The sequence below is a fragment of the Momordica charantia genome (genome assembly GCF_013281855.1).
Source record: "Momordica charantia cultivar OHB3-1 chromosome 6 unlocalized genomic scaffold, Mcharantia_2.0 BLBB01000006.1, whole genome shotgun sequence".
In the NCBI taxonomy this organism is placed as follows: domain Eukaryota; kingdom Viridiplantae; phylum Streptophyta; class Magnoliopsida; order Cucurbitales; family Cucurbitaceae; genus Momordica; species Momordica charantia.
In genome coordinates, this window is record NW_028275164.1 from 26,769,306 (window position 1) to 26,796,704 (window position 27,399).

The 27,399-nt window shown below is 30.2% G+C and overlaps 3 protein-coding genes across 6 annotated transcripts; all 3 read right to left on the reverse strand.

Moving 5' to 3' along the window:
• Positions 1-537: 537 nt before the first annotated feature.
• LOC111024678 (uncharacterized) lies at positions 538-5,625 on the reverse strand. The gene is made up of 12 exons (XM_088124846.1): positions 5,499-5,625; positions 4,695-4,779; positions 4,133-4,184; positions 3,975-3,995; positions 3,322-3,375; positions 3,173-3,223; positions 2,965-3,033; positions 2,546-2,611; positions 2,179-2,217; positions 1,884-2,006; positions 1,573-1,668; positions 538-901 (listed from the first exon to the last, which is right to left on the reverse strand). The coding sequence occupies exons 1-12, from the start codon at positions 5,596-5,598 to the stop codon at positions 692-694; spliced, it is 966 nt and encodes a 321-aa protein (XP_087980972.1). The 5' UTR covers positions 5,599-5,625; the 3' UTR covers positions 538-691.
• Positions 5,626-15,641: 10,016 nt separating this feature from the next.
• Positions 15,642-19,818, reverse strand: LOC111024688 (uncharacterized). Its single transcript, XM_022302441.1, has 10 exons — positions 19,801-19,818; positions 19,673-19,696; positions 19,045-19,098; positions 18,888-18,938; positions 18,678-18,746; positions 17,725-17,790; positions 17,373-17,411; positions 17,123-17,245; positions 16,816-16,905; positions 15,642-15,851 (listed from the first exon to the last, which is right to left on the reverse strand). The coding sequence occupies exons 1-10, from the start codon at positions 19,816-19,818 to the stop codon at positions 15,642-15,644; spliced, it is 744 nt and encodes a 247-aa protein (XP_022158133.1).
• Positions 19,819-23,204: 3,386 nt separating this feature from the next.
• On the reverse strand, positions 23,205-27,304 carry LOC148211030 (uncharacterized). Of its 4 annotated transcripts, none has more exons than XM_088124847.1 (12): positions 27,112-27,304; positions 26,663-26,747; positions 25,749-25,800; positions 25,646-25,666; positions 25,502-25,555; positions 25,143-25,193; positions 24,971-25,033; positions 24,811-24,876; positions 24,671-24,709; positions 24,470-24,592; positions 24,222-24,320; positions 23,205-23,489 (listed from the first exon to the last, which is right to left on the reverse strand). In XM_088124847.1, exons 1-12 carry the CDS (start codon positions 27,203-27,205, stop codon positions 23,319-23,321), a joined length of 918 nt encoding a protein of 305 aa, XP_087980973.1. In that variant the 5' UTR covers positions 27,206-27,304; the 3' UTR covers positions 23,205-23,318. The 4 variants fall into 4 exon arrangements, with proteins under 4 accessions (XP_087980973.1, XP_087980974.1, XP_087980976.1 ...); XM_088124848.1 differs by having other exon boundaries at positions 25,749-25,878; positions 27,112-27,126; XM_088124850.1 differs by lacking the exon at positions 26,663-26,747 and having other exon boundaries at positions 27,112-27,250.
• Positions 27,305-27,399: the final 95 nt, after the last annotated feature.

Consider the following 27,399-nt stretch of genomic DNA (forward strand, 5'->3'; position numbering starts at 1 on the left):
ATTCAAACAATTTTTATCAATTTTTCATAATTGTTATGATTTTCTTGAAATATCCATCAACATTGACATTTCCATTAATCTTTCGGGATCTCGACATTTTAAACCTTGATTGGATGGCAAATAATAGCATGTCACGTGACCCAAGAGGTCTCATGATGTCTCTTGTGAACGGAACTAAAAGACTTTGGAACATAGGTGCTGACCAAAGGCTCGAACCTAAGGGCTGAATTATCAGCGCACCAAAGGTCGAGAATAGCCGAACGAAGGAAAACCAACCTTCAGCTGCCCACTACTCACTATTGTGACATGGCCGAAAGAGCGGTTCTAACCACATCACACTATAAATATTAGAGGTAATTCCACCCTGAAGTATGCACAAATCAATTTACTAATTTTACACCAAATAAATTGGGCCGAAGTGCTGATCATTACTGATTTGAAGGTTCATTTGACTACTTAAAAGTTATGAGTAGGAGTATTTGCGCGCGCTTTATTAACTCCATCAAGGACTAAATAGAAACCAATACATTGTGCACAGACAAGAAAGAAAGCCTTTTTTATTTAATTCTTAAGGACTGTTTCCTATAAGAGAAACAGAATCTCCATGGCTTACACTAGTACATATTCCAATACATGAGATGATCATATTAATATCCATAATTGTTCATTAATAGGAACATGGCTTTTAGTTTTAAGCCTTGTTGTTGTGGAGTTTGAGTTTTGTTGTTATTGCAGAGGTTAGGGCCAAGTCTGCTGCATCATCCACCAAGTATGGCACCACAAAATTACTCATACTTTCATCAGGTAAATTAGCATGATCTCCTGGCACTTTCCGAGTTATCACTTTTCCACTCTCGTTCAACCTCTTCAACCCAATCCAGTCCTCTTTATACAGATTTGTCTGCACATTATATTGTATCATATAAACTCATTCCAACTCATAATAATACTCTTTTTTCTTTTCTCTCACGCTTCTTGTTTTACAAAAATCCATGAGATGAGACAACATTGGAAAACGAGAAAAATGAAATGAGAAACAATGGTCGAACGCATTCTTTTGTTATTCAAAATGAAAAAAAAAGAAACAAGTTGAGAGATAAAATATGAATGAAAAAGGGGATGCATTTTTTGTTGTTTTTTAGAGGGTTTAATGGTAGTTGATATTCAATCGCCAAGATACCAATTTGAAATTTTTTCGAGCAACTAAAACTAAGCTCATTGATATATCCATGTCGTTTTTAGTTTTCTATATTGGACCCACCATTTCTTTAATATTTTTTTTCAATTTTCTTAACAACACATTTGAAGTCTCGACCAAATTTTAAAAATGGATCAAACAAGTTTTTAAGAATGATTTTTTTAGGTACAATTTATAAGGATTTCATTTTTTTCCTTTTTTTTTAAAAAAAAAACATTATGCTTGCTTCCTTACAATTTTTTCCTATATTTATAACCTATATTAAAAACACATCTGATTTCTTACCTAATATTTAAAGAAAAGAAAAGACAGTTTTTAAAACCACTTTTTTTTTTTTTATAGTTTTCAATTTTCAAGTATTTCTTCGAGGTTACCTCTGTTGCAGGTACAACTTGACGATCAGTACTTCCATCCCTATAGTATCCAAACCATGCAGTTTCTCTCGGAGTCAAGAGACTATCCTCCTCATTCTATGAAGAAGAAGAAAAAAATATTATCAAACAAATATGAAGAATTATATTTTTCAAATTGGGAACACAAAATAATAGGTAAATGATTTCTTTTTTCCCTTTTAATTTACATTACATTGCACATGAAAGGGTAAGAATTACAATTTGTAACCGAGAGATACAAATGTTTAACAACTTAAATAATGCTCGGGTTATTATTTTCCTTTTGTACTTACCATGAGCAACACCAATTTGTTCAAGCTACTAAAACGGTCATTGTAAGTTACGTTTCTCTCTTCTGGACGTTCATTATTGAGCTTTGGAAGGAATTTAGAATTCTTCACATACTCCTCAATTTGCTGAAAAATCAATTTATTGATTCAATTCTTTACCAAATTCTTTATACAAAATAACAAAATTTTATTCTAACATCAAAATTATGACCAAAAGGACAAGCCTTGGTTTTTTTTTCTCTCTTTTTATAATTTTTATGGAGGCATTATTTTTTTTTTCTTTTTCAGTAATTCTTACCTCTGGTACTTTGTAATAGGTGGCAGCAGTCGTAAGATTCTACAAACATAGAGAAAAAAAAGTGTGAAAATACATAAGCTCTTAGGAACTATGCAAAAAATAAAATGACTATAATAAAATATGCTTTCTTCATCAAGAATTTTAGCCATAATTTAAAATTGTAAAAAAAATTGAAGATTTTTATTTCAATTTTTAGGCATAAAGTCTATGAGATGATATGGCATTTTCTTGTAGGAAAAAAAAATAATGTGGGTAGTGGGTTTAAATTTTCAATTTATAAAGAGATAATTAATGGTTAAAACTATTGAATCACACCGAATTAATGGTCAAGTATTCAAAATAATATATGAAATTGGAAGATGCTTACTTGGACAATATCTGTATAAACTGCAACGTCGAATAAGATTTCGACTATTGGACAACACTTTGAGAACTGCATTTAACAGTAAAAATAATTAAAATATATACGAATACAAATATATTCAATACCACGTCATCCATACTGCTAAATAATTGATTGCAAAAGTAACAAATTAAATTAGTTACTTTTTGAAATTTTAAAAATTGAAAGATTTGGAATAAACCAAACAAGATTTAAACAAGGGAGAGAGAGAGACTTTTTACCTAAATTATACTTTGATAGGTGAATTATGATCATTTCAATAAATTTCAAATTTTTTTTTCCTAATACAACGAGTGAGAAATTTGAGTTAGGAATAAAAACGATATTATATTGCTATTTAGTTCTTAAAAGTTTACCCTGAGAAGAGTTAAAAAGGTTCTTACAATTTGTTCACAATAAGGTACAGATGCCACACCGGCGTGAGGGCCTGCTAGAGAAATAAAATTCTTAATCTGTTACAATTTTTTCAAAAAGAAAAAGAAAAGAAGATTAGAAATTCCACACCATGAGATATATATATGTAATAAAACTTCCAAAAAAAATAATATGTTTTCTTTAAAAAAAAAAACTTGGAAGCTAATTAACACTTACAGGAGGTGCTCCATCACATAATTCTATTAGACCTCTTGCTATTAGGGTACCCTATATATCCACAACAAACATAGAAATAATAAATTATTATTTTTATTGTATTGTTTTTAAAAATTAAAAAGTGAATGGCTGTAGATCTATTAAATCACCTGGGAAATAGCAAATATATTGAAGCCTCCTCTCAAATATTCCAATTTTTTCACCTGTAAATAGTAATAATGAACATGGAAAATGAAAAAATAAATCTAGGAGAGAAGGGAAAAAAAATTTAACCCCACAAAAAAAAGAAAAAAAAAACCTGATATCTCATACAGGTTATGTGATTTTAAATAATTTCAAATAAGTCTTCAAACTTTCAATTTTAAATTTAATAGATGTTTTTCTTATAATACATCCCTAATTTATTAGACAATTTTTTTAATTCAATGACCTGACACACATAAAATTAAACGTTCAAAAACATATATATTTGACACATTTTATAGTTAAAAGAGCTTATTTAGACACAAACTTAAACGTTGAATGACAAATTTGTAATTTACTCAATTTGGTATAATATATAAATTCCATTCAAATTACTTCCACTTTATGTTCGAGCATATTTTAACCATTAAAAATAATGTTGTATTTAATTTATCGAATAAAATAATAAATCAAGTTGGTGAGATGTGAGTGAATATAAATATTATGGTATGATTTTGTGAAAAGAAAAGTTAATAAATAAATATTATGGTATGATCGTTTTTTTTTTTTTTAACAAACTATAGTATGGTATTTAAATGCTCAGAAAGCAAAGTTCTACCTTGTCACAAGCAATTTGTATCTGCAAAAAAACAAAACAAAACACAAAAAAATAATAATAATAAATAAAAGAAACAAATATATATATATTATATATGAATCCAAAGAGTGTTAGCTCTTTTTTTCTTTGAAAAAAAAAGGGAAAATTTAATGTGTAACCTGGTCGAGAACGGGCATAAATATTGAATCAACAGATCCATTACCAATTTCTCTGCAAGGTAAATAAATTGAGTTATATTTTCAATAAATATTATTAAAAAGGACAAGGTGAACAATTATTTCTAGACTATTTTGTCCATTTTTTAATATTTGCAATATGCCAAATTTGTCATCTTATTCAATTATCAATATATTGTTGATTAAATTTCCGACTATTTTAATATTTAAGAAAACAACAATTTTGATCATTCTTATTATTCGACTGTCAAGTTTGACCCCACATTCGGTACCCACCTCGACAAATCTATTTAATTTTAAGATTAGTGTCATCTTAGCAAGTTAATCCATATATTCAAAAATTTATAATATACCCTCCATCAATTAAATAATTCACTAGAAAGTTAATGACAATGAGGAAAGTATTTTTTTTAAGTTCAAGGACTAAATTCATTAAACATTTAAAAATATTTAAGGGACAAATAAATTAGAATGAAATAGACAAGTTAAGGACTAAAATAAATTTAATAAAAAACTTATATATTTTTATAAATGAAAATCATACATGCATTGTCCTTCAACACCAGCAGATTCCTTCAAGTATGAAATGATATGGTTTGATTCCGAACTTGAGCAACTGCCAGTAAGACCTGCATTAACAAAACCAAGTCTATTGGATGACTATTTTTTTTTTAAGCTAAGCATGTCTTTTTAGTCTACTTTTCGTTGTTTGAAAGTGTTTTGTTTTCAATATATTGTTAAATTTATTGTTCATCTATACTCATAATCCATGTTCTAATCAAGCATAATTTGATTTAATTAGAGTGAGAATAAATGAAAAATACGACACTAAAGATAGTAATTGAACCATCTTATATAGAAATTACACCCAAACATAACTCTCAAAAATCAATATTAAAAAGTCACTATTTTTAAAATAAAAAACAACCACATCAATTTTAAACATACTAGTCGTCCATGAAAAATAGACTAAAAGAAAACATGAAAAAATAACTATCTATAAATATTATAGAAGAACTCCGACATTATTAATTTATTATTGTTTTATAAGGAAAAAGAACTTCAATTATCAATCAACAATCCATGATTGATGCATTAAAAAAATTCATTATTGATAAAAAGGAAACTAACAAAAACATAACCAAATATATATACATATATAGTTATTCAAATATATATTTTCTATATTTTAAAGTAAAAAAGTTATTTTTCCGAAGAACAAGAAAAAAAACCTTCCAAAACCTTCCAAATTTCTCAATTCAACTTATTATTCGTTTGAATAATAAAAATGAAAAGAAACAAGAGCAACATTATATTGTTTTCAGATGACAAGAAAAGAATTCAGTACCATGAAAGAATACGAAGGGAAGAGAATGAGAAGTTGAGACGATGACAAGAAAGAAGATAAAAGAGAAGATAAAAGAGAAGAAGAAGAAGCGAGAAGCCATTCGTCTTTAATTTTAGTGAGAAAGTTTTTGAAGAGGTGAGTGAAAATGAAGGGAGATGATGACTTTTTATAGGAGAAATTGAGACATAGCAACATGCTCATTGCTAGCATTATTAACAAATATGTTACTTTTCAAAAAAAGAGCATAATCTAAATTCCCACCACGGGTTATACTAAAAAAATCAAAATGTTTCCAATTTTTTTTTTTTTTTAGTTTTGTTTCCAAATTTTTGTTTGTTAACAATCTATAATATGAAATTAAATGTCAAACTAAAAAATTACCATAAACGCTGCTTCAGAGGTAGGAGTTATACTTTTAAAATTATATATTAAAGGATACATAGGTTAAAAATTGATTTTCAGCCATTACACTTTTAATATTGGTAAATATAATTTTTTTTTCCCTTCTAAAAGTTCAAGTTGGAAAATTTTTAGGGGGAAAATTTTAATATCTTAGATCTAATTTTTGTTTTTTATTTTTAAAAATTTAACTTATAAAAACTATTGTCATGGAATAAAGCAATTCCAAAATATAAAATTACAAATATTCTATTTACGAAAATAACCTTTTAAGATGTCAGACATTTATTTTTTAAAATGTTCTATGGATCCACCTGTTCGATAGGATAAGACAGTATTGGTCTTATCCCTATCTCATTGTTTTTTATATCCAATTTTAGTCCCAACTTTTTAAATATTCTAGTTTAATCCAAAACTTTCACATGATTTTTAGAGGGATTTACTAATAGCATGAAATAAACATATATTTTTAAATATAATAAAAAAAGCTTAGAATTTTTTTAGGAAAAAAAAGCGTAATTTGAATCAAGATCAAACTCAAACTCAAATACTGAAAATAGTCACATGTATGCTATATTTCAAAACAATGAAAAGATGTGACATTTTTTAAAATCTGTACTAAGTTTATGCTATATGTAGTAAAGTATTCCGAAAAACTTCACTCTCCAAAATTTACTCAAACTCTTCGATCCAGTCCAATTATATATTTATAAAGATTTGTGTACACACATTATATACCCAAATCAGGTTAAATTATAAGTTTTGTTCTTTAATTTTAAAGTCCGTGTGCATGCAATAAGTAAACTAATTTCAACATTTTATATCTAATCTCATATCTAATTGGTCTTTCAACTTTAAAGTATCTAATAATAAAGCATCACGGGTTGATTCATTAGTCCAAGAGACCTGTAAATCAAAAAGTTTTTAGAGAAAATTAGTTCAAATCTCATGATGGCCACTCGATTAGGAATTGACAGTTGTCCCGTAAAATTATTGTCGAAGTGTACACAAATTGGCTCCATAAGAATGGAGGACTGGCCTCCATAAATCGCAGAGATCAAAGTTGTAGTTTAACTCTGAAATAAGGTGAAGAGATTGGTTACTATTTCAGTTAGGTCATTTTGGTAAATTAACAATGTTTTTGTTTCTTAATTTTAGTTTGAGAAAATATGTGTGCGTCGTATCTATGTATGTTTTATTCCTATTTTATGTTTCTAGTTCTTTTTTAATATACGCTCCTACTAATTATGTCGTTAGTTTTTGAGAAAAAAAAAATAAAAGGTTTTTTTGGTTTTTGTTTCTAAACTTTTTTTTTTTTCAAATCTAGAAATAGTTTCATAAATACTTTTTTTTTTTTTTTGCCAACTTTTTCGATATAAAATAGAATAAGAAAGAAGAAACACCTACCAAAGTAAAACAACCATCCAACGAAACATTGCATCCAGATTTCCTTTCTTTTCTTTTGTATAAATCATTTCACAACAAATTATTAGAGACAAGGACAACTGTAGGTTTGATCATTTCCCCGTTTCTTATTTTGTCTTTTTTAATAAATATAAATAAAACCGCATTTTGTAATATTATTTCTTGTTTCTCATCATTTCCTTTTTTCTTTTTTTTTTGAAAAAAAGAATATAAATATATTTCGTAATTATTTTTTGTTTCTTATTTTTTTAAATTTTAAATTAAAAGAAATGCATATTTTTTATATGAAAATTAATATTTAAAATTAAATATTAAAAAAATTTATCTCTTTTTTATTATGTAATATTTGTTACGCATTTTATAAGTCAAAAAAACAAAAACAAAAACAAAAAACTCTAGGTTTCTAAAATTTCTACATGATTTTGGAAACCTTCTCTAAACAAGAAACAACAAACAAAAATAGTTATCAAACGTTTATGTCTCTCAAAATTGAAAACTAAAAATAAGATTCAAGAAAAAGGAATGTTATCAGACAGACTATTTTGATTTTCCTCCCTATCCCTACCTCCGCGACCCCTCCCTCTACCACATGCCTTCCCGCTACTTCCTTTCCCTCCTTTCGTCGCCTCCGTCGTCACCATTCTATCCTTCTGCCTTTTTCGCTCTCTCTACCTTTCCCTCCATCGGCCGTGAATATGTTCCATTGTTCTCTTCCCTTACCACCACTCTTATTCTTCTTATTCTAAGGTATAATTAATCTTTACATTTTTTTTGTTATTTCTTTTTTCAAGTAATCTGAGCATATATCTCAAAATCATAGGATGGCACCACTATCGGCTTCTCTTTGTCATGTCTCTATGTTGTTCTTCATCGGTAAAATTCTAAAATTTGTTCTCTCCTTCTCTAAGTTGTTACGGACTCAAAATCAAATTGATGTTATTTTTAAACTAGTATTCATTTCGTAATTGTTAATTTTTGTTGTAATCTCTTTTGCTATTTTATCCTATACATTTTTTAAATTTACATGTCTTTAATTATGTTTCTTTTGTCTCCAGTTCATTTTCTAATTTTGTGGAGGTAAAGATAGTTGATTAATGAGTTTTTTTATTAAGAAATTGATTTTTGTTGTGGTTTGGCACTACCCTTTTTTTTTTTAATAATTGATCACTAAGTTTATTTTTGATTTGTTTTTCCAAGTTATTTTGATTTTTCTTCTCATAAGCTTTGGAAATTAGAGGGGATTTCATGAGGTCAAGGAGATGAAGCTTTCTAGACTAAGTTTAGATTTACTTTGCAGTCGAAATTACCAAAAAAGTACAACGTAACTTCTGTGTCTCTTTAGAGGAGATATAATGTCTTAGACTGTAAACACTTTTACAGGGTATAACTCTATATACATGGTAGTGGCAAAAAAGAAATCTCATCTGATATATTCAAAAGCCGTTCTTCAGCTGTATGTTACTGTGCACGTAGTCTTGCCTGTGACCTCTCATAATTGTTGGTGTTGTATATAGGGGGTCATTCCTATAAGGTGATCCAGCAAACTTCAAGGAAGGGGAGTTACGCCCATTACTGGAAGGTTATACTGGAAAACAGAAATGATAATGGACAGAACTATACCTGGGTCAGACAACATCGATGTATTTGATTTCCTATACTAGACCGATTGTAAAAATTACTTTTTGTTTAATATAAATAGAAGTTTATATGATAATTTTTAATGCATGTTAATGAAGTTTGATTTAAATTTTTAATGAAATATTTAGTGACAAGGTTTAAGAAGAAAAAAGAGGAAGAAACAAGAATGAAAAAAGAAAAGAAAAAAGGCGTGTAGAAAATTGTTAAACAATCTACGGCGACGAAATTCGTTTTTCCGTTGCTAAAAATCTTTCGTGACGAATTTCAAATTTCGTCGCCATAGGTGCCTTTGGCGACAAAATCAATTTCGTCACCATAGACTTTTGGCGACGAAAATAATTTCGTCACCAAAGACCTCTAACGATGCAATATGAGATTTCATCGCCAAAAGTCTATCTTGATGGGGCTATGCCAATGAACTTGGGGACGGAAAAAAATCGTCGGGAAAGAGTTTTACCGACTAAATATTGACCTTTAACGATGATTTTATGGGTCGGAGAATTGAGGAAACAAAAAATATGAATGTTACCCATAGTTATAAAGGAATAGTCAATATTGTTGGAAGCTCAAAATAATTCTCATCTCTTTTAATTAAATTTTATATTTCTACTTTTTAGATATATATCTTTAAAATGGCACAAATTTTTAATTTTTCAAATATAATACAAGTTAAAACTTTTTTTTTTATTTGTGTGTTTTGCGTATTTGAGTTTGAGTTAAAGTTTAAATTATATATTTTGTAAATTTTTAAACTTTCTCCTATATTTAAAACTACATATTGCTAGAAAGAGATATTAAGGCAGTAGTCAAAACAAAGGGGATGGTGGTTTGGTTGGGTGAGAGGGTGTCGGCTAGGTCTAAGTAGCCTTGGCACCAGCGAGATCCAGCTAAGGTAAGGAACTCCTTGTCGCGGCTGCTCAAGCAATCACTCAAGAGAAGAAAGGATATTTGGTCAAGAGAAAGAAGAGGAATTATAGATCAAGCTGCTCCGGTATCGACAACATTCCTTATCTATCGTGGAGCTCCCCAATTCCATTCATTTAATATCCATGTGGTGTCATTGAATTCAGTTCCCGCTCTTGTCCTATTGGTTGATGATAGGGTTCCTGTTGGCCATGGTGGATAAGTCCGACGACTCAGCAGCAGTGCGGAATTGATTGGCAGGAGGTTTGCAACCCCCTTCTTGGCCCGGTCGCGGTACGGCACCTGAACTCGAAGCTAAATTTTATTTTGTTACTTGTTTAATTGTCTGTTATGTTATTTATATAATTGTATTAATTATTAATTGATCAGAGAGAAGGAAACGTGTTTTTTTTTTGGTCTTTTTCTTTTTTTTTTTGTCTTTTTTCTTTTTTAAGTTGTGGGCACATGTGCTAAATGTCATTCGTCAAGTTATATATAATTTAATATTCGAGTTTTCCCGGAAAAAAAGAAAGAATCATGACAATCACATATTAGTTATTATCATATCTCGATGGATAATGATGACCCTCTTTTTTAGATTTTCTCGCCAATTTTAAATAAAACTTATTTAAAAAACGATCAAATCACAATTTAAAATGAAAGAAAATTTATGATATTATAAGATTATCCATACTCCCTCCTCTTCGATGCTTGCCATATCAACATTATATAAAAAAATTAGTGTGGGATCAATCTCTCTTTCTTTTTTTTTTTAAATTTTGCATGGGATCAATCTCTTCTATTTATTGTATAAATAAAAACGAATATTGTTTTTTATATCTGTGAGTATCTGGATCAACTTATACACACCTTTACTAATCTTTGAACCAATGAATCATCCATGATAGTTAAATAAAAGCAAATATAATATTTATGTAATATTGAATTTTTTTACATCCTCCATAAAGGGTTTTTCTTTTTTCCTTTTCTTTTTTGAGGCTAAAGAAAATTTATTGCAGGTCGCTGTCAGGTTTACATCATTTGAAAAAATATTTATTTGTAACAAATTAATCGATTATCGATGTATATGTGTGTATTTTAATATTTATTTCTACCTAATCGGAAATAAATAAAGGCAAAAAAACTCACCAAAAATTGAAAGCAGGAAAACAACAAGGGATGAAACAAACAAGTAGAAATGACAACCAATTTTCTCTACCTATTTTACTCCCTTCACTTTTTTAATTTCATTTGTATTTGTTTTCGTTGCTCATTTTAGCTAAATATACTCAATGGTCCGTATCAAGTAATTCTCAATTTTGTCCTTTTAACTTTGTAAAATTTTCAACTTCACCTCTAATATGTTAAAAATTTTCAATTAGGTTATTTTGTAAAAACAATAATTAAAATTGTCGATAAAAATTGATTATTAAAAATCCGTCTGGTAAAATTTTTGTTTCCGGTTTCTCGTTCTCGTTTCTTATTTTTTGAGAAATAGATATGTTTGATAACCCATCCCAGTTTTCCTTTCTTAATTTTGAGGCACGTTTCCAAAAAAGAAGGTTTCTCGTTCTTTTTTGTTTACATTTCTTTTTATTTTCGTGTGAGAAGCTCTGAAACTGGCTTTTGGTTTGTTTGGCATATAAGAATCTATGCGCCCGGTGCCTCCCATCATGTGTTCTAGTCTTCATATGACTTTTGTTATTTAAAATATTTTGTGTGAGTTCGATCCCCCACCCATACATGTTGTACTAATTTTTTAGATCGGCGACCCTCCAGGTCTATGGTGGGAATTGGTGGGGTTGATATTTTTCGATCGATGATGTTCTTGTTTTGACAGTTGGCAATTTTTTGCGGGTAGGAGTGTTCATGGGTTAGGTTGGGTCGGATTAAGGAGTTTTTGGACCAACCTGTCTTCGGAAGGTTGTTTTAGAAACTTATTTACACAAATGTCTAAATTTTTCTAATTTTACATTTTTAGATTTCTGCATGTAGGATTTTATTTTAATTTCGATTTTACTCTTATTTATTGCATTTACATTTATTATAGTTATTTGTTTTTTTTAATATAAAAGATTTAATTCCATAAATTATTATCATAATCTTTTAATTATCGTGGGCTCATACTAATTTCCAACACAAATCTCTTAATTCACCCCTCAAAACCTTAATTTACTCATTCAAAAAGATCAATTTTGCCTTAATTCACTCCCACATTGGTGCTCAATCTTCAAAGACAATTCAAAATCACATAAACATCTTTTGAAGTCTCAATAAACATATATCCGCATATTCAAAAAATATATTCAAAATCACAGTATATATTCACTTATATATCAGCATATATACATTCAAAATCATTATAGTATATATCCGCATATCCGCATATACACAAGTTGAGTTATAAGATATATCCACTTATATATACGCATATATACATTCAAAATCACTATAGTATATATCTGCATATCCATATATATATACAAGTAAGTTGAGTTATAAGATATATCCTAATCAAATCACTATACTATATATCCTCACATATACAATATTTTACACCAAATCAGAAATTGAAAACATCCGTTGGAATGCAAACCTTTCAATTTGGAGATGAACTGCTCTGGCGACTGAGAAAAATGGAGGTAGTCGGAGATGAAGGCAGGCAGAAATGCCCGGAGAATAAGAACCGACGAAAATCTCTCTTCAAAGACGGTCGGAGATGAAATGATCTTACGATAAAGAAAAGCGGAGCGGCCGGAGAGGAAGGCAGATGGTCGGAGAAGAGGAATGGATGGTCGAAGAAGAGGAACGGATGGTTGGAGGAAGGAAAACCAACGGTCGGAGGAAGAAAAGAAAGATAAGGAAGAAGAAAGGGGTGGGTTTCCAAAATGGATGAGTTTTTTGGTTTTTGGAAATTTTTTATTTTGGAAAGTATCATTAGCAAGATTTTACCTTCCAATTTATCAATTCTAAGTTTTAATAATTATTTAATATTAAGATGGATTTTAACGATATACTAATAATTTGTGTTATGGATACCACTGTTTCATAACAAAAGTAAATTCTATATTTTTCCATCATTTTAATATGATTTCTAAATAGATTACTAGTCCTTAAAAATAATCCATTGATTGGGTTGCCAAAAGCCCTAACTGTCCCATAGCCCAACAAATTTATAGGCTGATAAACCAGCCAAAGATGAAAATGTTGTTCAAATAATGAAGAGGAAATTTTGAGGGATTTAGCAAGACCGACTCTTTTACCCAATTTTTGCCTTGCTTTAATGTAATCCTTTTGCTTGCATAATCATTTTATGTGAAATGATGTATTTTTCCTTTTCAAATCTTTTTCTTTTTCTGCAATTATGTGATCAATGAAAGTTATTTCCAGGAATGTCCGTGGCTTAGGCTCGTCGGGTAAAAGAGCCTTCATCAGAGATACTTTAAACAGGTCTTTTTCCCTCTAACCATAGCTCCTCAAAAATCGGCTTTTGTTCATGGAAGACAGATCACTAATGCTATCCTTATGGCAAACGAAATTGTGGATTATTGACGGTGCTCCAACTCAAAAGGTATTATTTTAAAGCTGGATATTGAGAAAGAGTTTGACAACTTAAATTGGTCTGTTCTCTACAGTATCATCTATCATAAAAGTTTCAAAGTGGTTAGCTTGGATATGGAACTGTATCACTTCAGTCAGCTATCGGTCTGGTCTTACTAAATGGTAACCAAGGGGAAATGATGGGACATTAATCCTGCGGCCGAAACGAAAATCGTGTTCGTGAATTTTATGGAGAAAAATGACAACATAATAAATGGAAAACAAAGAGCTTTAACTTACTTTTCAAGACAATCTTTAAAGATTTTTCAATAAATCCGTTCAACACCACCACGGAATCTTCCCGACTATCCTCTGGGAACAAAGATGCTTGTGAAAGCAACAAACTTAGAATAAAAAACTCTTAGGATTTTTCCATGAGAGAACACAAATGAGAGTGGGAAAGATACCAAGGAACAATGTGCACGGACCTTCCCTGCATATTTGATTCGTACCCAGGTCACTCTAACATCCCCACTCCCCTACAATTCAATAGGAGAGTTTTTTTTTTTTCAATTATTAATTATAATTAATATTAATTAATTAATCATTAATCTAATTAATAATTATTTATATATATATATATATATATATAATAAAAAATTATTTATTTATTACTAAAATAGAATCATATTCTAAAGTATTTCTCTAGTATAACCTATAGTTATAATGTACATCTTATGCACATTATTTTTAACTTATAGTTTTAAGATAAATTCTATTCATATTAATTTTTATTTGAATCTCATTCAAATAATTTCTCTCCTAATATATAATTTTAATTTAGAATTAACCATATGTTACAATGTATCAACATATACATACATATATATATATATATATATATATTAATCCATCGAGCAGTTTGAACATTTCAAATTCTTCCAAGAAAGTTGATCATCGTTTTAAACGTTGTGAGTTAGCAATGAGACCTAATGGACCTACAGATCAGAAGCTCCAACTATACGAGATTAATCGGTCAAATTTATTAACCGAGTTAATCAACATTTGTTAACTACGGGTCACTCCACTAAAGACCCGCAGCTGCACTCTTCTCACTGCAGAATATTTTCGTGTCCACGGATGTACGATTGTTAACAATAAGTCAATCATTCACGAGTGCGGCGTAACTTTAGCTGGATCAAATTACTGTTTTACCCCTAAGTTACATCTTGCTCCTTAAATACCACTGCTCCTCTAATGAACAACACGGTTATAGTCCGACTAATAACCGAAAGTCCCTTTTGAGCCAGTTAGAAGGAGGGGACACTTGTTCAAGTCCTAGAGTCAACACTTAAGGGAACACTCATCTACTCCCCTAAAGTCGGGAATGAGTGAATTCCATCACATGTAGTTATGTTTTCAGCTTCCCACTCGATGGTGTCCCCAAAATGGTAGGAATGTTGAATCAGCGACTCCGGCCACTCTCACTCATACAGATCAAAGGACGAGCCCTCACAGGCAAAAGTCCATAACTCACTCATGATTGAGAATGAGTTGCCTAGTCGTCTTACGAAATAGAAATCTATTAGTCAACGGTGTTACATCTAAAGATTGACTATTTTACGGTCCGATCTTATACAAACTTATTGTATATGATACCCCCACTCGCATGTCTCCACACGAACGACCTAGATTGAGTCATCTGTAACATTTACAAAGCGGACCGTATCCATAGTGTTGCCAGGATAAGGTACCAAGCATTATCCATATACTATAGAGCGTTTAGGTTATTTCCGGGACATTATTCACATGTATATCGAGGTTATATCAAATATATACTCATTATATATATTGTCCCGGTTACATGATAATAACCTTGGATCTTTAGTTTATTGAATTTAGACAATGCAATGTTATAAATTCAGCAACAAATTGATTGAATAAGAAAAACAAAACTTTATTGAATATAAATTTTGTTTTACAAAATTATAAACTACAAGTTTTAAGGCTAGGTTCATTTGACTAAATTTAAAAGTTACAAGTAGTTTGTGCTTTATTAACTCCATCAAGTACTAAATAGAAGCCAACACACATTGTGAGACAAGAAAGGAAACCATTTTTATTTAATTCTTAAAGAGAAACAGAATCTCCATGGTTTACACTAGTACATATTCCAATACATGAGATGATCATATTAATATCCATAATTGTTCATTAATAGGAACATGGCTTTTAGTTTTAAGCCTTGTTGTTGTGGAGTTTGAGTTTTGTTGTTATTGCAGAGGTTAGGGCCAAGTCTGCTGCATCATCCACCAAGTATGGCACCACAAAATTACTCATACTTTCATCAGGTAAATTAGCATGATCTCCTGGCACTTTCCGAGTTATCACTTTTCCACTCTCGTTCAACCTCTTCAACCCAATCCATTCCTCTTTATACAGATTTGTCTGCACATTCAATCATACAATTAATAAGCTCATTCCAACTTGATAATAATACTCTTTTTTTTTCTCTTGTGTTTCTTGTTTTGCAAAAATTTATGAGAAAAGATCATCGGTTACAAAATATGTATTTGGTGATGTTTATTTGGCGAAACTAAAAATATGAAACGAGAAACAACGATCGAATGCCTTTTTTAATTATTCAAAATGAAAAATGAGAAACAAGAGAGATGGAAAAAAAAAGGGGACAAAACTTTTGTTGTTTAGACGGTTTATTAATTGATAGTTCGGTTTAAATTTTACAAGCAACTAATTAAGACCCTATTTGATAATGATGTCGTTTTTTAGTTTCATGTATTTGAAATTGTTCTAGTCTAGTTACCCACGATTTCTTTTAACATGTTTTCCAATTTTCTTAAGAAGACATTTGAATTCTTAATCAAATTTAGAAAATAAAAATTAAACAAGTATTTAACACTGTTTTTCTAAGTCCCATTCGATAACAATTTCATTTTTCGTTTTCTGTTTTTAAACATTATGTTTGCTTCCTTATATAAATTTTTGCTATATTTATAATCTATGCTTAAACACATTTGATTTCTTAACTAATTTTGTTTTAAGGAAAAAAAAAAGATGAGTCTTTTAAAATTACATTTCCTTTCTTCTTTTTTTTTCGAAAATTTTGTTTAGATCTTGGAAATATTTTTAAAACATAGATAACAGGGAAAATAAAAAATGGGAAGTAGACTAATAGTGTTCATATACTTAAGTTTTCAAAAAAAAAATAAAATAAAATACGTTTTTATCAAAATATGTCTAATTTGTTTTCAAAATAGAGCTTAAATTTTGAAAACTTTTTCTTTTTCAAGGTCGATAACAAAACCGAAACAAAAATAACAAAATGGTTATAAAATAGTGTAAACTTTTTTCCCTTCTTAAATATTTTTGTTGGGTGTCAAGAAATTCATACCTCTGTTGCAGGTACAACTTTACGATCAGTGCTCCCATCCTCATAGTATCCAAACCATGCAGTTTCCCTCGGAATCAAGAAACTATCGTCCTAATTCTATGAAGAAGAAGAAAAAAAAATCATGAAACAAATATGAAGGATTTTCAAATTTGGAAACCCAAATAATAGTAAATGATTTTTTTTCCCTTGAAATATCACATTGCACAATATGAGAGGGTAAGAATAAGAATTACAATTTTGTAGCGGGGAGATACAAATGTCTAACTACTTAGATTACGCTCGGGTTAATATTTTGTTTTTTACTTACCATGAGCAACACCAATTTGTTCAAGCTACTAAAACGCTCCTTGTAAACTACGTTCTTCTCGTCTTGGGGTTCGTTATTGAGCTTTGGAAGGAATTTAGAATTCTTCAAATACTCCTGAATTTGCTGAACATTCCAATTTTTTCATTCACAATCTTTATCAAGATTCATTATACAAAGTAACACATTGTATTCTAAAATCAATATTAAAAGGACAGGCATTATTCTTTTTTTCTTTTTCAGTAATTCTTGCCTCTGGTACTTTGTAATAGGTGGCAGCAGTTGTAAAACTCTACAAACATAGATCAGAAAATTAACAAGTGTGAAAATACATATAAAGCTTTTGTCAACTATGCAAATAATAAAATGACTATAATAATGCTTTTATTCATCTATAATTCCGAAAAAAAAGTTAAAGATTTTTGTTTCAAATTTTGGCAAAAAGTCTACAAAATAATATGGGATTTTCTTTAAGAAAAAAATAATCAAAGATGAGGATTCGAATTTTTTTATTTATAAAGGAGATCATTAATGGGTAAACTATTGAGTCACATCCAACAATGGTTAATTACTCAAAATAATATTAGAAATTGAAAGATGCTTACTTGGACTTCATCTGTATAAACAGCAGTGTCGAACAAGATTTCGACTATCGGACAGCACTTCGAGAACTGCATTTAATAGTAAAAATAATTAAAAATATATATGTAAAAAGTTTGCTCAAACTTAAAAGAATTATTTTATAACGTTTTTTTTTCTTATTATTTTGGTTTCTTGTTTTTTTAGTTGTTGTTATTATTATTATTTTTCAGAAATAGGGACATTCCATAATGTTACCTTTGTCAAGTTTTTGGGAATACAATTCAAAAAAGTTGTATACTAATTGAGCGGTGTTTTATTCAAAACAATAAACCTATTTTTGTTTCCTCTAGCGGAAAAAAAAAACAAACCAAAATCCCTACACCTTTAGTATTTTAAACTTGTAAATTTTCTATATTTTTTTTATTTTTTGGGCGTCAGCCCCGTTGTTATTCGAAAAAAAAAATTTCTATTTTTTGAGACATGCAAAGACTTGAATTTGGATCGTGTATTAATAATTTGCTAGCACCTTGCCACTATGTTAAGACCTTATGATGCATAAATTTTCTATTTTAAGTCCTAAAGAGTAACTAACTTGGTCTTCGTTATTGCCAAAAGTGAGCATATATAGCTAAGCAGTAATTGACATATATCTTCAACCATATATTAGTTTTATACATATTTATGCCAATAGGAGTACAAATATATTCAATATCACATTATTCAACGTGCTAAATAATTGATTGCAAAGTATCAAGTCTAAAATAGAAAAAGGAAGGAGATATAGGTTTTTTTTTTCCTTCTAATTTTTATAAACATAAATTATGCTCTAATCGGTTGAGTTATGTTGATGCATAAAAAAGATTTTTTTTAACACGGTGAGAAGAGAGAAATTTGAGTTGCCAGTAAAAATAATCTTACATTGCTATTTAGTTAATTCCTAAAAGTTGACCCTAAAAAAAAGTTAAAAGGTTCTTACAATTTTTTGGCAATAAGGAATAGATGACATCCCCGCATGAGGACCTGCTAGAGTAATCAAATTCTTGACCTGTTCCAATTTTCCCAAAAAAGAAAAAGAAAAAGAAAATTAGAAATTCCACCAGAAGATATAAATTTGTAATAAATTAAAAGTCACAAAAACTAATAATTTTCTTTTCAATAAAAAAGACTTTGGAAGCTGAATACTTACAGGAGGTACTCCATCACAGAATTCTATTAGACCTCTTGCTATTAGGGCACCCTACATTCACATGCAATGAACATAGAAATAATAAATTTATATGATTTTTTTTATTGTGTTATTTTTATTAATTAAAAAATGAACGGATGTAGATTTGTTAAATCACCTGAGAAATAGCAAAGATATCGAAGCCTCGTTTCAAAAATTTCATTCCTCTCACCTGTAAATAGTAATAATAACATGAAAAATGAAAATAAATAAATAAATCTTGGTGCATCTATGTAAGACCCCTCAAACTTAAAATTGATAGGTTAATAGCTCAACCGGTATTGGTATCTATATATAATCAAAAGGTTATGAGTTCGAATTCCCGCTCCATTTTTGCACGAGATATATATCTCGTTACCTATTAGACAGTTTTTAAAGTTTTTAAAGTTTAATATTCTCTCGACAGATACAGAATTAAAAGTTCAAATAACTTTTTAGAGCAATTGTAACATAAATTTAAGAGTTTGTGGACTAATTTGTAATTTACCCAACATAATATATTGAAGGTATAAATTTAAGCCCCCAATGTAAAGTTTTGACCTTTGAAAAAAGAAAAAATGTAAAGTTTGGGATCCCGCCACTTACTCCACTTATGTTCAAGCATATTTTTAATGGTTATAAATAATGTGGGATTTATTAAATAAAATAATAAATCAAGTTGGTGATGTGAATTGAATATAAATATCATGAGTATGGTATGATAGTTAAATGCTCAATAAATTATAAAACTTGAAGAATTAGAATACCACCTTGTCACAAGCAGTTTGTATCTGCAAAAAAATAGAATAAAATAAATAAAAGAAACAAAGAATTAACATTTTTATGTGTATGTGTGTAAAAAGAAATTAAAAAAAATAGAAATTTAATGTGTAACCTGGTCGATAACGGGCATATGTATTGAATCAAAAGATCCATTACCAATTTCTCTGCGAGGTAAATATATGGAGTTATATTTCCAATATATATTATATATTTATTAAAAAGGGCAAGGTCTAACGATTATTTCTAGACTATTTTGTCCCTTTTTTAATATTTGCAATATGCCAAATGTGTCTTCTTATCAATTATCTATATATTATTGATTCCCTTGAAATAGAAAAATAATTATAAAAGTGGCGAGAAAATAATTTAAACTAGATATTAAATAATCATTGATATTTCAAAATGAATATTTTAATATCTAAACTACAAGAAAAATATTCATTCTGATCCCTACTATTATTTTATTGTCACTAGGACATCCCCAGGACAAGCCTATGTAATTTTAATATATGCTCTTCTAATAAGCACGCTAATATATGCATATTCAAAAATTTATAATGCATTATCCATCAATTAAACAATTCATTAAAAAATAATGGTAATCACCTCAATTTTTTTTTTAAAGTTTACAGACTAAAATAGACATTTAAAAATATTTAAAGGTCGAATAAAGCACAGTGGAGTAGAAAACTTAGAGGAACTAAAATAGATTTAATAGAAATAATATATTTTTAAAAATGAAAAATATACACGCATTCGCCTTCAACACCAGCGGATTCCTTTAAGTATGAAACAATATTGTTTGATTGCGAAGTCGAGCAATTATCACTAATGCCTGCACAAACAAAACCAAATCTATTTTATAAATATTTTATTTTGAAGTCTAAATAAAAATACGACAATAAAGATAGTGTTTGAGCTTGTTGGATTCTGACATCATTTCAATGTTGATAGAATTTCATCTCTAAACCAATTAGTAATAAGGAGAGTAACTATGTATATTATAAACTTTTGTTCCTTTTAACACAAACAACTCCCAAAAATCAATATTAAAAAAGTATTATTTTTAAAATGAAAACAACCCCATCAATTTTAAACATACAAGCCGTCTATGAAAATAAACCAAAAGAAAACATGAAAAAATAGCTATCTAAAAATATTATAGAAGTTACAACTAACTTGAACAATAAAAAGAATATATATTACTTACATATTCATTGTCCCAAAAAGAAACATAACAAAAACAATTATTCAAGTATATATTTGCTATATTTTTAAAGCAAAAACTTTGTTTTATAGAAAAAAAAAACTTTCAAACCACCTAAAAATTGAGGGGAAGAAAACAAGAGCAATGTTATATTGTTTTAAGAAACAAGAAAGACAAACAATACCATGAAAGTACACGAAGGGTAGTGAATGAGAAGTTGAGGCCATTGTTAGAAATAGAAGGAGCGAGAGGAAGAAGAAACAAGAAGTCATTAGTCTTTGATTTTAATGAAGAAAGATTTAGTAGAGGTAAGTGGAAATGAAGAGAGGTGATGGCTTTTTATAGGAGGAGTTGAGCGATAGACACCTACTAATTACTAGTATGATTAACGGAAATATGTGATTTTTTAAAAGAAAATTTATGAAAAAGTAGCATAATCTAAATTCACTTAAAAACAAATGCTTCCAAAAGAAATTTATAAACAAATATGTGATATAAAATGAAGAGTATTTTAATTATTGGTATGAATTTATAGATAAATTTACCTAAATATTAAATAGCTAAATGATAATTGACATATATCTCCAACCCGTTGTTAGTTCGATTCTCCACCCACATTTTTTACTTTAAAAAAATTGTAACATGCAATAAATATATTTTTTTAATATAATAAAAAAATTAGAATTTTACAGGAAATATATCATAATCTAAATCCAACTCAAATGTAATATAAAATATACTAAAAGAATCACATGCTATATTTGAAAATAATAAAAAGTTGTCGAATCTCAATATAGTTGAACTGGTTAGAGCACCTACTTCAAAAGATCTTAAGTTTGAATCTCCGCCCAGGTGTTGTATTAAAAAACAATAAAAAATTGTGATATTTTTCACCCCAATTGTATTTATAGAGATTTGTCTACACATTATACACCAAATCATGTTAAATTTGGTCCTTAATTAATTTTGATTTTTTTTGTAACTTTATTTTAAAATAAAAACAAAAACTTAAAAAGTAGATACGTAGCCCAACTTATAAATATTAAATCCAACTTATTTTATTGGTTATCCATTTTGATATATAATTTTTTAATAGACGTACAAATATCGAATAATAAAACATGAGTAATATATTTATATATATTGAAAAAATATGTCTAGAACGTATTTAAAAATTTTATTTTGATGAATTATATGTTCTTAGCTAGCCATTGATTTGAAACAAAAATTCAATTAACCTAAAATTCAACAATATTTGTAATGAGAGAAAAAAAAAGGAAGAAAAAAGAGAGTGTATTTACTATTTATAATCAAATAGTCAAAATTCACAAAAATGATGAGAATGGAATAGAAAAATAATAATAAAGAACAAGAAAAAAAAAAATAAATAGAAAAATCATACATAATTTAAATGGTGAAGTTCAAATCATTAAGAAAAAGAAACAATAAATTTAGCTTGGAGCGAGAGAAATTCAAAAATTGTAAATGGAGGATGAGAGAAGTAAGTGAAGATGTAAATCTCAGAGAGATAAATAAATTAGAAAATCGAAAATAAATAATAACATCAAAAATATTTAATAAGAGAGAATGTACAATTAATTTAAGAGAAAAAAAAAAGGTGAGATACGGTTGATTAATTTTATTTATATAATAATATTTAATAAGGGAGAGGATACACCATTAATTCAAGAGAGAAAGTGAGATAGAGTGTATCAATTTTACCTTTAAATACGTGGGTCCCACATAAAAATTAAAAATATTTTTATTTAGATAATGATAGAACTCATTTACACATAGCACCATTTAAACAGGAGTAGCATGACAGTTCTTCGCGAAGGACTAGAAATTTTCCTCTACATTATATCTCAAAATTTCAAGACTGTAGATTTGATCTCTGATCTCTGCGTAGTTCTAAGTTGGCTTAATTTTTCACACTTATCCTATATAGATCTAGTCAAAATTTATGAATCATAGAATAATTTGCTCTTTGGATCCTAATTCAATAAAAAAACTTGTAGAATTACCTCATTCTATAAAATGAAAAATACATTATTTCATTCTTCAGCTTCCATGATATTTATAAATAAATAAAAAGAAAAGTACTTCTCTTATTTCATTATTTCCATGACCTGATCAGTACCTAGCCGGACTCTTTTTTGCTCCAACGAGTTGATGAAATTACACATAAAATTCAACTCACTCATCATGCATCCAAATCAACTCTTATTATTTTTAATATTTTATTGAATAATTTTTAAATCTTACCATCTAAGATTATTTTAAAGAATTAAAAACACCTGCAACCCACGTGATGCTAAATAAAATACTAGTATAAAAATCTTGTCTCTTTCATGATAAAAGTATAATATTTTAACATACAAATATAAATAAGGGGTTTTTAGTATTTGATTGCAGCTTGAAGCTCAACTCCAAGAAACATGCTTCTTTTGTAAATCCACCAAGTAAGGCACAATGTACTTTTTCATATCACTATTAGATATTCCAAGATGACCTCCTGCAACTTTTATAAATTTCACTCTTCCAGCTTCGTCCAAACTTCTCAATCCAATCCAATCCTCGATGTAAAGCTTTGTCTGCACGAAAACAAATCGAGACAACTCGAGATGAGTCCTTCGCGTATGATAGTACACTTGGAAGAAGAGGTAGTCATAGTTAATCATACTTATACGGTCTTGTTCCGAACAAAAATGAAAACGAACAAGGTAGAGAAACTAAGACGACAAGAAACTCGCTTGAGGGAGTCTCGAGGAACCCGAACCTCCCAAAAGTTGATTCGGGACAGTTCAACAAAATAAAAGTCTCCCTGATGTTTCATTTGATTCCGTGTTTGTGTATACAATATTGAATGAAACGACCAACTACAAAACGTCCCAATATGTCCCTAAATGGACTTCAGTAACAAAAGACATCCATATTCTATATCCATATTCTTTTATAACAGCTAAATAATCTCTCTATGTTTTATAATCTCCTCAGTTTTTTGAAAATTTTATCATGAAGCTGAGATACCGCAACGTTAGAGTGCCTTGCGCCTCTATTTGCCAAGACACCAAAATCTTATCATGCCTAATATGTGTGCGTTTTTATTTTCGTCTAATATGCGTGTTATTAAAGAAACCAATTGACTCTTCAATTAACAAAATGCTTGCACAATTTGAAGGATGTTCTAATATTTAACCTTCATTTGATCTATAAAGACTTTGTTGGTGCAGCCAATCCGAACATAGCTCAATGGATAAAACACCTACTACCATCCCAAAAATTGATGGTTTGATTTTCACCTTGTTGAACTAAAAAAAAGGTACCTGTTGTGCTGGTAAGATGGACTTCGACTTAAGCTCCCCATCTGGATAATATCCGAACCAAGATGTTTCCTTTGGGATCAGAACTGTATCGTCATCCGACTGTTGAAAACAGTAGACAAACAAACTTTGTCAATCGATTAATGTGGGTATAATTTTGAAATAATAAAGAATACTAAAGAATCATGAAACAATATATGAAAAAAAAATAACTATAAATTTTTCACAAACTTCCCCAATGTCAAGTTTACCATGATAAGCACCAAGTTCCTTAAGCTGCTGAATCGTTCCTTGTAAGTGGAGTTTCTGGCATCTGGACGTTCATTATTAAGCTTCGGGAGAAATTTACAGTGCTCTAAATATTCGGGAATATCCTGAAAAAAAGAAAAAGAAGGTTCCTTGTGAACTTGGAGATGTAATGAAGCCATATCTGGATTGTGAAAATCACTCACATTTGGTAGTTTAAGATAACCACTGGGAGCCAATGCATTCTGCAAGACCATAATTAGGAGTAGAGATGTCAAGGCAAAGAAAAGAAGAAACTTCTGAAGTAGTAACAGCTAGAAGTAAGCTATCGAAGCGGATTTCGTACTTGGACAACGTCCGAGTAGACAGCTAACTTCAAAAGGTCATCTGCAAGTATACACCATATGCCAGACTGCAAATATACACAAAGGCCAAAGCCTTCAATAAAAGAAGGGCTATGCATCCGTCTGATAACACGAAAATGGAAAAATTGGAACACTTCTTACACCACAAAGTGGAACCGAGGCCGTGCCAGCGTGAGGACCGCCCAAAGAGATGAAATTATTAACCTATTCCCATGTGCAAAATAGCAACACATAAGATTAGCCTATGAACATAATATTGATGCTGATAAACACCAATCTGGGGGGAGGGAGAGCGTATTAAAGTGGTTCTCACGGGAGGTGCTCCATCGCAGAATTCAACAACTCCTCGGCCAATTAAGTTACCCTGTTAAATGAAGCAGAAGATTACTCCTAAAGAAAATTTAACCTGAGGCAATAACATTCCAAGAGAGCTAACAGCGGAATACAGAAACATAAGGTTCAAAATGTCTTGTTTCGAGCAATTACTAGTTGTTCTAGCTTAATCGTTCAGAAATTCAGTTGGCATGCGTTGAAACTAAATAAAAATTTGTGATCTGCCGAGACTGAATGCCTTATGGGGGAACAATGAGGGAAACGGTATCTACTTGATTTGAAGTCATTGCTCTTTCAAACTAGAGTTAAGTTATAGTTAATATATTCATCATGAGTCACCTGGGAGAGGCCAACAATGTTGAAGCCCTTTCTTAGCACTTTCATTTCTTTCACCTGTATTCATAATAACGAACTAGTTGCAAGTTAACATAGATGTTGAAATCCAAGTGGGGTAAAAAGCCAGCTGTAGATTATCTATACCACCTTGTCGCAAACAATTTGAGTCTGCAGTACAGAAAAAAGAAACGTCACAACTCAAAACACACCTTAATCTCGAGATTATCAAATCATATTAGTTATATCTAACCTGCTTCTCAAGGGGCATGAACCACGAATCCCACGGCCCATTACCAATTTCTCTGTAGGAAGATGAGTGAAGCAATCAGTGGCTCATAGAGATTCTGTAGAGAAAAACTTCCGGACTTCAAGAAAACTGACTAGACAAGTTGAAGATACAACAGGGAAATTGATAAGTGACTTGGATTAGAAAGAACTTTCCCAGGCTTGGTTGGGCCTCAAGGTGCTCACTCAATCATGAAACCAATCTTATAACAAGTTAACATGAATATGTTAGTTTAGATTGGTTTATATAATGGAGAAGTTCTACTGATTATTGCATATAATAAATGCTGGTCATCCATCTCAAATGAGTTCAATGCCATTTCCTTCAATAATAGCATCATAACAAGGTTTATTATCTTGTAATGTGAAAATTAATTCAACATATGTCAGGTAAAAGGAATATGATAGGTGCTAGATAAGAACTGGAACTATACAAAGATTCTATTTGATAAAATTCTTCTGATCAAACTAGTGTGGCAGGAGGAGTGGTTTTAAAATTTTAGCCCTTCCATTAGATAAAGGGAGCAATCATAGGCAACTCCGCCCTGCACGAGGCAACCCTACCACAACTCTACAAGCTAAAGTTGTTTTTTACATGAAAACCAATGGACAAACATAAGTGCAAGCATCATCGAAGCGAATCCACCTCAAATTCAACTCGACATCCCACTATTGCTCCTCTGCTAGATGGAGGGTTGTGGCCCTTCCATTGGCCAGGAGAGCAATTGTGAGTGATCTCATTGAACTCGAGGCATACCGCTACAACTCCGCAAGCTAGACCATTTTACATGAAAGCTAATGGACAGAACAGTCATACAACCATATTCAGAGCAAACAATGATGCAAAGAAAATTGATACAGGTCTTTAGGCAAGCATACATGCAATATCCTTCCGCACCCGAGTTATCACTCAAGTACTTAGTAAACTGCTTGACGCCTCTATGGGAGCACTTATCTCCAATACCTGCAATGCAACAGAGAGAAAATACCAACTCAAAAGCTTCTAAAAACACGACAGGCCACTTTATATGTAAGTCTAAATGCCAAGAAATGATTCCAATCAAACCCTGAGCAACATTCCAATTCCATTTAAACAAAATCAAGAAGTGAACCTAAAAGATGCATCTAGAAACAAACTTCGCCACCAAAGCAGAACAATTATCAACCCCAAAGAGTCGATTTCTTCATGGAACAAGTCGAAACAGTAGAATCTAAACAGACCCAGTTGGTAGAAACATAAAGGGGTTCATCAAATACAACGCATAAACTTGAAATTGAAAAAAGAAAGGGGAAAAGAGGGGAAGAAAGGGGAGATTGGAAGAACATACCGTGGAGTACAACGAAGGGTATGGAGTGGGAAATTGGGGAGATCAGAGAGATGAAAAGCAAGAAGAAGATGATGGGCAGTGAGGAAAACGCCATTAGTTGCAGAGTGTAGCAGGGATTTGAAGAAAGAAGGAGATAGGTGATGAAATTATGGAGTTTCCGTGCGGCCTCGAACCAAGTTTCGGAGTATTATTGGTCGTTGAGAAATTAACAACTCTGCGGTGGACAAAACGTCAAAACTATTGTTTACCTGCTTCCGTTCCCACTATTTTCCACTTCGTACATAAGAA

Bases quoted from the DNA above. Each gene is read 5' to 3' on its own strand.
- LOC111024678 (XM_088124846.1), bottom strand. From the start codon at position 5,598: ATGGCTTCTCGCTTCTTCTTCTTCTCTTTTATCTTCTCTTTTATCTTC. The intron at 4,780-5,498 runs GTACTGAATTCT...TTGTTAATGCAG, and splicing joins TCCCTTCGTATTCTTTCATG to GTCTTACTGGCAGTTGCTCA. The intron at 2,218-2,545 runs GTAAGCATCTTC...CTATGTTTGTAG, and splicing joins TTTATACAGATATTGTCCAA to AATCTTACGACTGCTGCCAC.
- LOC111024688 (XM_022302441.1), bottom strand. The intron at 18,939-19,044 runs GTGATTTAACAA...ATGTGAATGTAG, and splicing joins ATATCTTTGCTATTTCTCAG to GGTGCCCTAATAGCAAGAGG. The intron at 17,246-17,372 runs GCAAGAATTACT...TGGAATGTTCAG, and splicing joins CCTATTACAAAGTACCAGAG to CAAATTCAGGAGTATTTGAA.
- LOC148211030 (XM_088124847.1), bottom strand. From the start codon at position 27,205: ATGGCGTTTTCCTCACTGCCCATCATCTTCTTCTTGCTTTTCATCTCT. The intron at 24,321-24,469 runs GTAAACTTGACA...TGTTTTCAACAG, and splicing joins GGAACTTGGTGCTTATCATG to TCGGATGACGATACAGTTCT. The intron at 23,490-24,221 runs GTACCTTTTTTT...GTTTTCGTGCAG, and splicing joins CCATCTTACCAGCACAACAG to ACAAAGCTTTACATCGAGGA.